Below are 14,284 nucleotides of genomic sequence, written 5' to 3'. Positions count from 1 at the left end.
AAAAAAAGGCAATATCGCCCAGCCTTAATTGGACGGATGGATGGAATTATTGATTTATCTATTTTTAAATAGACTCCCTTTTTAGACCAGTTGATCTGCCGTTTCTTTTCTTTTTCTCCTATGTCCCACTCTCCCTTGTGGAGGGGGTCCGGTCCGATCCGGTGGCCATGTACTGCTTGCCTGTGTATCAGCTGAGGACATCTTTGCGCTGCTGATCCGCCTCCGCTTGGGATGTTTTCCTGCTGGCTCCGCTGTGAACGGGACTCTCGCTGCTGTGTTGGATCCGCTTTGGACTGGACTCTCGCGACTGTGTTGGATCCATCATGGATTTAACTTTCACAGTATCACGTTAGACCCGCTCAACATCCATTGCTTTCGTCCTCTCCAAGGTTCTCATAGTCATCATTGTCACCGACGTCCCACTGGGTGTGAGTTTTCCTTGCCCTTAAGTGGGCCTACCGAGGATGTCGTAGTGGTTTGTGTTGTGGTTTGTGCAGCACTTTGAGACACTAGTGATTCAGGGGTATATAAGTAAACATTGATTGATTGATTTGAAAAAAATATTTTTGGGACCAAATAGGTGAAGTTGGATAATTTACCACTACACACCAGACAATATCTCACGGCGCACTTGTGTTCCGCGGCACAGTGGTTGAAAAAGACTGGCACAGACAAGGTAAAATCCACACAATGACAACAAGCTGTATTTTGCGCATGCGCATTAGCGAGCGGCGCACGGCTTGCCAGAAGACCGGCGCTTGAGTTGGCTCAGCATCCGTTATGTGGAATATCATCTATTTGTTGTGTGGCTCATTTTTTAAATTATACATTTTGTGGCACAGCGGAAAAAAAACGTTTTTCGGTCCCTTGAAGTGTCGCGGGAAACGAAGGCGCCCGCTAGCATTGAAGCTAGCACGTCACTCCAGCTAACGGTAGCTGACGCCGACAAAGCACCAGAAGAACTGGACATTTTTTCCACGCGTGGTAGCCCAGAATAACAACATATAAATATATATAAAAAAAATTTGTTTACAGCCGTGGCCACGTCGTCGCTATACGCACCCTTCCTCTGAGAAATGTGCCTCTCTGGAAGGCCATTTTTACACGGCATCCAGATCTTCTTCAGCGGGTTCTGGGTTAGTTCCCGCAGATTCGACGGCTTCTTGTCCTCCATTCCGTCGTGCGGCGAGCTGGAGGCCGCTGCGGGAGGCGCGCGGGCTCTCTTGCCGAGATGCTGCTCCGAAGGGGACCGGGGCTTCATGAGAGGAGCTCGGCGAGGAGGACGCAGGTGGACGGTCGTGGTCGGTGGCTGCGCGCGCACTATACGTCTGGCGTCATGTCACGTGACTTGTCGTCGCTGAGGAGACCGAGGCTGGGCCGTAATGACCAACGTAGGCGCGCAACCGCTTTTCTGCTGCTTGACCGTAATGGCAAGGGCAGGATAGTTTTTGAAGCGACACTGGAACTAATGTTTGTATTATTGCACTATATTTCATACATTTTACACAATATTATTGACACCAGACAACCATTTGTTTGTATAATTGCACTATAATTCATACATTTTACATAAAAAAAACATTTGTTTTTTATTATTGCACTATATCTCATGCATTTTACCCAAGACAACCCATCCATCCATCCATTTCCTACCGCTTATTCCCTTTCGGGGTCGCGGGGGGCGCTGGCGCCTATCTCAGCTACAATCGGGCGGAAGGCAGGGTACACCCTGGACAAGTCGCCATCTGTCTGTCTATCTGTGTTGGCCCAAGACAACCATTTGCTTGTATTATTGCACTATATTTCATACATTTTACACAATATTATTGCACTATATTTGATACATTTTACACACGACAACCATTTGTTTGTATTATTGCACTATATCTCATACATTTTACACAATACTATTGCACTATATTTCATGCATTTTACACAATATTATCGCACTATATGCATTTTACACAAGACAACCATTTGTGTTTGAATTATTGCACTATATTTCATGCATTTTGCACAATATTATTGCACTATATTTCATGCATTTTACACAATATTATTGCACTATATTTCATGCATTTTACACAATATTATTGCACTATATTTCATGCATTTTACACAATACTATTGCACTATATTTCATGCATTTTACACAATATTATTGCACTATATTTCATGCATTTTACACAAGACAACCATTTGTTTGTATTATTGCACTATATTTCATACATTTTACACAATATTATTTCAATATATTTCATACATTTTACACAATATTATTGCACCATATTTCAAGCATTTTACAGAAGTCCACCATTTGTTTGTATTATTGCACTATATTTCATGCATTTTACACAATGTTATTGCACTATATTTCATACATTTTACATAATACAATCATCTGTTTGTATAATTACACTATATTTCATACATTTTACACAAGACAACTATTTGTTTGTATTATTGCACTATATTTCATACATTTTACACAATGTTATTGCACTATATTTCATACATTTTACACAAGACAACTATTTGTTTGTATTATTGCACTATATTTCATATATTTTACACAATATTATTGCACTATATTTCATACATTTTACACAAGACAACCATTTGTGATGGTATTATTGCACTATATTTCATACATTTTTACAAAATATTATTGCACTATATTTCATACATTTTACATAATACAATCATCTGTTTGTATAATTACACTATATTTCATACATTTTACACACGACAACCATTTGTTTGTATTATTGCATTATATTTCATACATTTTACACAATATTATTGCAATATATGTCATTCATTTTACATAAGACAACCATTTGTTTGTATTATTGCACTATATTTCATACATTTTACACAATATTATTGCACTATATTTCATACATTTTACACAATATTATTGCGCCATATTTCATACATTTTACACAATATTATTGCACTATATTTCATGCATTTTACACAATACTATTGCACTATATTTCATACATTTTACACAATATTATTGCACTATATTTCATGCATTTTACACAAGACAACCATTTGTTTGCATTATTGCACTATATTTCATACATTTTACACAATATTATTTCAATATATTTCATACATTTTACACAATATTATTGCACCATATTTCATGCATTTTACAGAAGACAACCATTTGTTTGTATTATTGCACTATATTTCATACATTTTACACAAGACAACTATTTGTTTGTATTATTGCACTATATTTCATATATTTTACTCAATATTATCGCACTATATTTCATACATTTTACACAAGACAACCATTTGTGATGGTATTATTGCACTATATTTCATACATTTTACACAAGACAACCATTTGTGATGGTATTATTGCACTATATTTCATATATTTTACACAATATTATTGCACTATATTTCATACATTTTTACAAAATATTATTGCACTATATTTCATACATTTTACATAATACAATCATCTGTTTGTATAATTACACTATATTTCATACATTTTACACACGACAACCATTTGTTTGTATTATTGCACTATATGTCATACATTTTACACAATATTATTGCAATATATGTGATTCATTTTACATAAGACAACCATTTGATTTTTTCTGCTACACGGCGGCGGCGGCCAACGGCAAACCCGACCAACGCTGCTTGCAGCTTTAATTATTTGTTTGTATTATTGCACTATATTTCATACATTTTACACAATATTATTGCAATATATGTCATTCATTTTACATAAGACAACCATTTGTTTGTATTATTGCACTATATTTCATACATTTTACACAATATTATGGCACTATATTTCATACATTTTACACAATATTATTGCACTATATTTCATACATTTTACACAATATTATTGCACTATATTTCATACATTTTACACAATATTATTGCACTATATTTCATACATTTTACACAATGTTATTGCACTATATTTCATAGATATAAATATATAGATCCTTCATAGATCCTTCTTGTGCACTCTGTCAAACCCCTGCAACACTCAGTCACATCCTCACTGGCTGCAAATTCAGTTTGGCTCAAGGTCGCTACACCTGGAGGCACAACCAGGTCTTAAGACAACTGGCGATCACCCTGGAGGAAAGGAGAAATAAAAACAAAGCCCTCTCTCCCCCAATCCCTAGTCACTCAATCACCACTCAGTTTGTAAGAGCAGGACAACTACCACCAAAACCATCTGCAAGAGTGGAGGCAACCCTTCTGGACTCTGCCCGGGACTGGAAAATGCAGGTTGACTTGGACCAGAAACTCATCTTCCCGCCTGAAATCATTACAACTAGCTTCAGGCCGGACCTGGTCTTGTGGTCAACCTCCCAGAAGATTGTGTTCATTGTTGAACTAACTGTACCATGGGAGGCAGCAGTTGGTGAGGCATATGAGCGCAAGCATCTGAGGTATGCGGACATAGCAGCCGAGGCAGAGCAGCGCGGATGGCGTGCCCGAGTACTACCAGTGGAAGTCGGGTGCAGAGGTTTTGTTGCTACATCCACAACCAAGCTCCTGAAAGGAATGGGATTGAGAGGTCAGGCCTTCCGGCGGGCTGTCAAATCGCTGTCTGATGCTGCTGAACGAAGTAGCAGGTGGATATGGTTCAACAGAAAGGACCCAAACTGGGCTGCTAAATGACATCGAGGGGTAAAGGCAGAGGGGGGCACACCTGGGACGCCAGATGTCGCAGTTGAGCCCTCCGGAGGTGTCGTGGGCCTATCAACGAAACACCAATGAAGGAGGGTGCCCACCTGAAGACCCCAGTGAAGCTTTTGCCTCTAACCCCCCACTCAACACTAAGTGCTGATTAATCTGAGGGATTGTATTACCTAGTCCTATGAGCTCTACTACATACATTTTACACAATATTATTGCACTGTTTAATGCATTTTACACAAGACCACCAATTGTTTGTATTATTGAACAATATGTCATACATTTTACACAATATTATTGCACTATATTTCATACATTTTACACAATATTATTGCACTATATTTCATACATTTTACACAATATTATTGCAATATATGTCATTCATTTTACATAAGCAACCATTTGTTTGTATTATTGCACCATATTTAATACATTTTACACAAGACAACTATTTGTGATGGTATTGTTACACTATATTTCATACAATTTTACTAAATGTTATTGCACTATATTTCATACATTTTACATAATACAATCATCTGTTTGTATTATTGCACTATATTTCATACATTTTACACAATATTATTGCACTATATTGCATACATTTTACACAAGACAACCATTTGTGTGTATTATTGCACTATATTTAATACATTTTACACAATATTATTGCACTATATTGCATACATTTTACACAAGACAACCATTTGTGTGTATTATTGCACTATATTTCATACATTTTACAAAATATTATTGCACTATATTTCATACATTTTATACAATATTATTGCACTATATGTCATACATTTTACACAAAACAACCATTTGTGTTTGTATTATTGCACTATATGTCATTCATTTGACGTAAGACCACCATTTGTTTGTATTATTGCACTATATTTCATGCATTTTACACAATGTTATTGCACTATATTTCATACATTTTACACAAGACAACTATTTGTTTGTATTATTGCACTATATTTCATACATTTTACACAATATTATTGCAATATATTTCATACATTTTACACAATATTATTGCACCATATTTCATTCATTTTACAGAAGACCACCATTTGTTTGTATTATTGCACTATATTTCATACATTTTACACAAGACAACCATTTGTGTTTGTATTATTGAACAATATGTCATACATTTTACACAATATTATTGCACTATATTTCATACATTTTACACAATATTCTTGCACTATATTTCATACATTTTACACAATATTATTGCAATATATTTCATACATTTTACACAATATTATTGCACCATATTTCATTCATTTTACAGAAGACCACCATTTGTTTGTATTATTGCACTATATTTCATACATTTTACACAAGACAACCATTTGTGTTTGTATTATTGAACAATATGTCATACATTTTACACAATATTATGCACTATATTTCATACATTTTACACAATATTCTTGCACTATATTTCATACATTTTACACAATATTATTGCACTATATTTCATACATTTTACACAATATTATTGCACTATATTTCATACATTTTACACAATATTATCGCACTATATTTCATACATTTTACACAAGACAACCATTTGTGATGGTATTATTGCACTATATTTCATACATTTTACACAAGACAACCATTTTTTTGTATTATTGCACTATATTTCATACATTTTACACAAAACAACCATTTGTGTTTGTATTATTGCACTATATGTCATTCATTTGACATAAGACAACCATTTATTTGTATTATTGAACTATGTTTAATACATTTTACACAAGACAACCATTTGGGGGGGGGGGGGGGGTTTGGTGGTAACGGTGTTGTACTGTATAGTGTAGCATCCGGAAGAGTTAGTGCTGCAAGGGGTATTTGGTATTTATTCTATTGTGTTTAAGGACGGCGTGGCACAGCGGAAAAGTGGACGTGCGCAACCCTAGGGTCCCTGGTTCAATCCCTACTTAGTACAAACCTCGTCACGTCCGTTGAGTCCTGAGCAAGACACTTCACCCTTGCTCCTGATGGGTGCTGATTTGCGCCTTGCATCAGTGTGTGAATGTGTGTGTGAATGGGTAAATGTGGAAGTAGTGTCAAAGCGCTTTAGGAACCTTGAATGTAGAAAAGCGCCATACAAGTACAACCCATTTAATGTTGTGTTACAGTGCGGATGTTCTCCCGAAATGTGTTTGTACATTCTTGTTTGGTGTGGGTTCACAGTGTGGCGCATATTTGTAACAGTGTTAAAGTTGTTTATTTCGGCCACCCGCTGTGTGACCTGTATGGCTGTTGACCAAGTATGCGTGGCATTCACTTAATTTATGTGACTAGGCCGACACGCTGTTTCTATGTAGGAAAAGTGGACGTGACGACGGGTTGTAAAGGACGCTAAAGGCACCCCGCAATATTGTTGTCGGGGTGGAAATCGGGAGAATGGTTACCACCGGGAGAGGCACTGAAATTCGGGAGGTTTGGCAAGTATAGCCGCGGCACAGTGGTTGAAAAACACTGTTCTATTCTATTGTTATTGTACCAATAATTTCAAGTTATCCAAGTTATTTATTCACGTGATATGCTTGTTAACGTTTTTATTCGAGGCTGTCTTTCAAGTTGCGCACTTCCGCACTTAACATACTGAGTGCGCTCACATTCAAAAGCAGGGCCAGTACCCGGATGTTGCACTCAACACCGAGGCGAGTGTGCTGCCGTGAGTCCTGACCACACTTAGTAACAACCCTCCTCATCTTGGTGTTTAAAATTCACACTTAAAACAAGAGAGGAGAATACAAACCATGTATATATTGCTCGAATTATTTTAGTAAAGCGCGCAAACAATGTATACACGTTGGAAATGCGCAACTTAAAACACGGAAACTGTCTTCTGAACAATGGCCACTAGATGGCAGCATTACCCTTTATCCACTCTTGTTTATTCTGCTTTGCAATGAATCACATTGTATTTACACCCGTAAGAGGGGAAATCTGATGTATTTTTAATGTAATTGTGTTCATAATACATAAAAAAAACCGTCATGTGTGGCGTGTATTCAAGTGGAAGCGCGCAAACAAGTAACCAATAATGTATACACCAGGGGTCACCAACAGGTCGCCCGTAAGGACCAGATGAGTCGCTGGCCTGTTCTAAAAATAGCTCAAATAGCAGCACTTACCAGTGAGCTGCCTCTATTTTTTTTTTTTTAATTTACTAGCAAGCTGGTCTCGCTTTGATTGACATTTTTAATTCTAAGAGGGACAAAACTCAAATAGAATTTGAAAATCCAAGAAAATATTTTAAAGACTTGGTCTTTAAATAAATTTTTTTTTTTTTTTTTTTTTACTTTGCGTCTTATAAATTTCAGGAAGACAATTTTACAGGAAAAATACAACCGTAAAAATGATTTTAGGATTTTTAAACACATATACCTTTTAAATTCCTTCCTCTTCTTTCCTGACAATTTAAATCCATTTTCAAGTATTATTGTAAAGAATAATAAATACATTTTAATTTAATTCTTCATTTTAGCTTCTGTTTTTTCGACGAAGATTATTTGTGAAATATTTCTTCAAACTTATTATGATTAAAATTCAAAAGAAATATTCTGGCAAATCTAGAACATCTGTAGAATCAAATTTAATCTTATTTCAAAATCTTTTAAATTTATTTTTAAATTTTTGTTCCGGAAAATCTAGAAGAAATAATGATTTTTGTTTGTTAGAAATATAGCTTGGTCCAATTTGTTATATATTCTAACAAAGTGCAGATTGGATTTTAACCTATTTAAAACATGTCATCAAAATCCTAAAATTAATCTTAATCAGGAAAAATTACTAATGATGTTCCATTAATTATTTTTTTAATTTTTTCAAAAAATTCGAATGAACTATTTTTGCTCTTTATTTTCTTCGGTTGAATTTTGAATTTTAAAGAGTCGAAATTGAAGGTAAACTATGTTTCAAAATTTAATTTTCATTTTTTCCGTGTTTTCTCCTCTTTTAAACCGTTCAATTAAGTGTTTTTGTCATCATTTATTCTCTACAAAAAAAAACCTTCCGTAAAAGGAAAAAAAAATGTACGACGGAATAACAGACAAAAATACCCATTTTTTAAAAATATATATAGATTTATTTATTAAAGTTAAATTGAGCAATTTGGCTATTTCTGGCAATTTATTGAAGTGTGTATCAAACTGGTAGCCCTTCGCATTAATCAGTACCCAAGAAGTAGCTCTTGGTTTCAAAAAGGTTGTTGACCCATGATATAGACCATGGGTGTCAAACTCTGGCCTATGGGCCAAATTTGGCCCGCCGTGTAATTTAATTTGGCCCTTGAGGCAATAATAAATTAACATTAGAGCTGGCTCGCCGGAATTGTCGCTGCATCACCGTATTCAACGCTAATTCTCATACTTGCCAAACCTCCCGATTTTTCCAGGAGAATCCCGAATTTCAGTGCCCTTCCCGAAAATCTCCCGGGGCAACCATTCTCCCGAATTTCCACCCGGACAACAATATTGGGGGCGTGCCTTAAAGGTACTGCTTTTAGCCTCCTCTACAACCTGTCATCACGTCCGCTTTTCCTCCATACAAACAGTGTGCCGGCCCAGTTACGTAATATATGCGGCTTCTACACACACACACAAGTGAATGCTTGGTCAACAGCCATACAGGTCACACTGAAGGTGGCCGTATAAACAACTCTAACACTGTTACACCACACTGTGAACCCACACCAAAAAAGAACGACAAACACATTTTGGGAGAACATCCGCACCGAAACACAACATAAACACAACAGAACAAATACCCAGAACCCCTTGCAGCACTAACGCTACAATATACACCCCCGCTACCAAGAAAACTCGATTTTTGCATGTCACTATAAAGTTATATAAGCCTTGCTCGTTCAATATTCAATGCAAAACTTGTTTGGGTCCCTATTAAAAGGTTAAGTTAATGTTAAGGGGCTATATGGTATAGCTCGTTAGGTAAAGTGGCTGTGCCAGCAACTTGAGGGTTCCAGGTTCGATCCCCGCTTTCGCCATCCTAGTCACTGCCGTTGTGTCCTTGGGCAAGACACTTTACCCACCTGCTCCCAGTGCCACCCACACTGGTTTAAATGGAACTTAGACATTGGGTTTCACTATGTAAAGCGCTTTGAGTCACTAGAGAAAAGCGCTATATAAATATAATTCACTTCACCAAGTTGTTTAACTTTGGCCCGTGGCTTTGTTCAGTTTAGAATTTCGGCCCACTCTGTATTTGAGTAGGCTTCACGGTGGAAGAGGGGTTAGTGCGTCTGCCTCACAATACAAAGTTCCTGCAGTCCTGGGTTCAAATCCAGGCTCGGGATCTTTCTGTGTGGAGTTTGCGTGTTCTCCCCGTGACTGCGTGGGTTCCCCACTTCCAAAGACATGCACCTGTGGATAGGTTGATTGGCAACACTAAATGGTCCCTAGTGTGTGAATGTGAGTGTGAATGTTGTCTGTCTATCTGTGTTGGCCCTGCGATGAGGTGGCGACTTGTCCAGGGTGTACCCTGCCTTCCGCCCGATTGTAGCTGAGATAGGCGCCAGCGCCCCACGCGACCCCGAAAGGGAATAAGCGGTAAAAAATGGATGGATGGATGGATGTATTTGAGTTTGACACTCGTTGGAAATGCGCGACTTAAAACACAACGCTGTCATCTGAACAATGGCCACTAGATGGCAGCATCCACCTCTTATTCACTCTTGTTTATTCCGACTTGCAAGGAATCACATTGCATTTCCACCCATAATGGGGAAAATCTGATGTATTTTTAATATAGTTGTGTTCATAATACATAAAAAAACAAACTGTAATGTGGCTTAATTGCACGTCATGCCTTCTTACATTTAGGTCAGCTTCTTCACCTATTTTTCATGTTATATTAATACCACCATAGAGGAACTCTGACCTACATTTTGCTGCTTTTCCAAGTAAAACATCTCACTTGGCAGGACTGCAGACATGATTGCACATGTTGAAAAACATGCAGGATCTACACGAAAAATAGGACTATCGGGGGTTGCACACGCAACACGAGCGCATAAGGTGCTAAAAACCACAACATCGCACACACGCAGCGCCATTAATGGCATGTTTGCGCGTAATTAATAACCCGTTTTAAGTACCGCCCATGCAATTATCAACACAAACAAACTGCGTGTCGTGGAAAGCGATAAAGCCACGATAAAGCCACAAAATGTTGCAGGAGGGGGAAAAGGCAGCGTTTTTGTTATGTAGGGTAAAGGTCTCTGTGACGTCACCACTCGCGTACGTGCGCGCGCGCGCTCTTGTTTACGTCTCCCTCGGCGCCGAGCGCGCTTTTTCTTTTTCCCCCGCGGCAGATGCAACAATAATAATAATAATAATAATAATAATAATAAAAAAAAGCTCCTTCTTACCCGCCTTGCCTTGGATCTGTGCGTGTTTGGCTCGGCCGGAGCAGCCTCTCATCGTGGAAGCGTCCGTCCGGTGGAGTGTTTTCCACGCGTCCTGCGCCTGACTGTGAACACACACACACACACACTCGCGCACGCACACACACGCCCACGCACGTACACGCCGAGTGTGAGGCTTTCTGCGAGACTGTCCGGAATGAGGTAGCTCCTATACCTGCCCACCCCCCAACACACACCCCCACTTTGCACCACACCACACCCACCGGGGCGGCGTGGAAGTGTTCCCACTCGCCTTGACAGTTCCCATGACAGTGGGGTTAAATATAGATCCGGTGTACGCTGCTTTGTAGCATCGCTGCTTTTTTTTTTTTTTTACCAAAATAGACATGACTAACAATGTTTAAAAAAAAAAAGAAAGAATGTAGGTCGCCGCCCACTTAAGAATGTTGCCGAGCCGGGCTAACAAGTGTATTGCCATCCATCCATTTTTCTACCACTTGTGTTTTTGTCTTATTAAAAAGTAGCATACACAGCAAAGCGCGTAAGCAGAATGGCTGCACTTGTTGCTAGGCAGAAATCATTAACGGGGCATGTTTATTTGTGCCCCATAACCCTATAAAGATAGACAATTGCATGGGCTTGATTTACCCAAGGTTTGCGTGTACTAAAACACGTGCAAACTTGATAGCAACACTTAAAAGTAGAATGGCTGCACTTGTTGCTAGGCAGAAATCATTAACGGGGCATATTCATTTGTGCCCCATAAGCCAATAAAGATGACAATTAATTGCATGGACCTGATTTACCAAAAGTTTGTGTGTACTAAAACACGTGCAAACTTGATGGCAACACTTTTAAGTAGAATGGCTGCACTTGTTGCTAGCCAGAAATCATTAACGGGGCATATTTATTTGTGCCCCATAGCCCTATAAAGATAGTCAATTGCATGGGCTTGATTTACCAAAGGTTTGTGTGTACTAAAACACGTGCAAACTTGATGGCAACACGCATAAGTAGAATGGCTGCACTTGTTACTAGGCAGAAGCATTAATCGGGCATATTTATTTGTGCCCCATAAGCCTATGAAGATAGACAATTACATGGGCATGATTTACCAAAAGTTTGTGTGTTCTAAAACACGTGCAAACTTGATAGCACACACAAAGCTGATCTAATTTTCTATTAAAAAAAAAAAGATTAAAACAAGTGTTATTAAAAACAAGCATACATATCTACACGTAAGTAGAATGGCTGCACTTGTTACTGAGCGGCAATCACTCATTTATTTGTGCCCCATAACCCAATATACACAATTGTATGGGCCTGATTTACCCAAGGTTTGTGTGTACTAAAACACGTGCAAACATGAAAGCAACACTCATAAGTAGAAGGGCTGCACTTGTTGCTAGGCAGAAAGCATTAATGGGGCACATTCATTTGTGCCCCATAAGCCAATAAAGATGGACAATTACATGGGCTTGATTTACTAAAAGTCTGCGTGTACTAAAACACGAGCAAACTTGATAGCAACATTCATAAGTAGAATGGCTGCACTTGTTGCTAGGCAGAAATCATTAACGGGGCATATTCATTTGTGCCCCATGACCCTATAAAGATAGACAATTGCATAGGCTTAATTTACTCAAGGTTTGCGTGTACTATAACATGTGCAAAGTTGATAGCAACACTCATAAGTAGAATGGCTGCACTTGTTTCTAGGCAGAAATCATTAAAGGGGCACATTCATTTTTGCCCCATAAGCCAACAAAGAGACAATTACATGGGCCTGATTTACCAAATGTTTGTGAGTACTAAAACACGTGCAAACTTGATAGCAACACTCATAAGTAAAATGGCTGCACTTGTTGCTAGGCAGAAATCATTAACGGGGCATATTCATTTGTGCCCCATGACCCTATAAAGATAGACAATTGCATAGGCTTAATTTACTCAAGGTTTGCGTGTACTATAACATGTGCAAAGTTGATAGCAACACTCATAAGTAGAAGGGCTGCACTTGTTGCTAGGCAGAAATCATTAACGGGGCATATTTACTTGTGCCCCATAACCCTATAAAGATGACAACTAATTGCATGGACCTGATTTACCAACGGTTTGTGTGTACTAAAACACGTGCAAACTTGATGGCAACACTCATAAGTAGAATGGCTGCATTTGTTACTAGGCAGAAATCATTAACGGGGCATATTTATTTGTGCTCCATAACCCTATAAAGATAGACAATTGCATGGGCTTGATTTACCCAAGGTTTGTGTGTACTAAAACACGTGCAAACTGGATAGCAACACTCATAAGTAGAATGGCTGCACTTGTTGTTAGGCAGAAATCATTAACGGGGCATATTTATTTGTGCCCCATAACCCTATAAAGATAGACAATTACATGGGCTTGATTTACCCAAGGTTTATGTGTACTAAAACACGTGCAAACTGGATAGCAACACTCATAAGTAGAATGGCTTCACTTGTTGTTAGGCAGAAATCATTAACGGGGCATATTTATTTGTGCCCCATAAGCCTATGGAGATAGACAATTACATGGGCATGATTTACCAAAAGTTTGTGTGTTCTAAAACATGTGCAAACTTGATAGCATACACAAAGCTGATCTAATTTTAAATTATTTTTAAAAAGGCTAACAAGTGTTATTAAAAACTAGCATACATATCAACACATACGTAGAATGGCTGCACTAGTTGCTAGGCAGCAATCACTAATTTATTTGAGCCCCATAACCCAATACAAACAATTGCATGGGCCTGATTTACCAAAGGATTGTGTGTACTAAAACACGTGCAAAATTGATGACAACACTCATAAGTAGAATGGCTGCACTTGTCGCTAGGCAGAAATTATTAATGGGGCATATTCATTTGTGCCCCATAAGCCAATAAAGATGGACAATCATATGGGCTTGATTTACTAAAAGTTTGCGTGTACTAAAACACGTGCAAACTTGATAGCAACAGTGAAAAGTAGAATGGTTGCACTTGTTGCTAGGCAGAAAGCATTATTGGGGCACATTCATTTGTGCCCCATAAGCCAATAAAGATGACAATTAATTTGCATAGACCTGATTTACCAAAGGTAAAACACGTGCAAACTTGATAGCACACACAAAGCTGATCTAATTTTCTATTAAAAA

At 38.1% G+C, this 14,284-nt stretch overlaps 1 protein-coding gene across 3 annotated transcripts in view; it reads right to left on the bottom strand.

Moving 5' to 3' along the window:
- The window catches only part of pfkfb4a (6-phosphofructo-2-kinase/fructose-2,6-biphosphatase 4a), a 39,219-nt gene extending 27,844 nt beyond the window's left edge, over positions 1-11,375 (bottom strand). The window contains exon 1 of one of the 3 annotated variants that reach the window (XM_061875248.1): positions 11,123-11,375. In XM_061875248.1, coding sequence (XP_061731232.1) covers positions 11,123-11,174 — 52 coding nt within the window. In that variant the 5' untranslated portion in view covers positions 11,175-11,375. Of the gene's footprint in view, positions 1-1,062; positions 1,324-11,122 lie in introns of those variants that run through there. The other 2 variants (XM_061875246.1, XM_061875245.1) reach the window with 2 other exon arrangements.
- Between the last annotated feature and the right edge of the window lie 2,909 nt (positions 11,376-14,284).

This window comes from Nerophis ophidion, linkage group LG16, assembly GCF_033978795.1.
Source record: "Nerophis ophidion isolate RoL-2023_Sa linkage group LG16, RoL_Noph_v1.0, whole genome shotgun sequence".
NCBI lineage: Eukaryota > Metazoa > Chordata > Actinopteri > Syngnathiformes > Syngnathidae > Nerophis > Nerophis ophidion.
The sequence above is the reverse complement of the archived record's forward strand: the minus strand, read 5'-3'. Positions and strand labels throughout refer to the sequence as shown.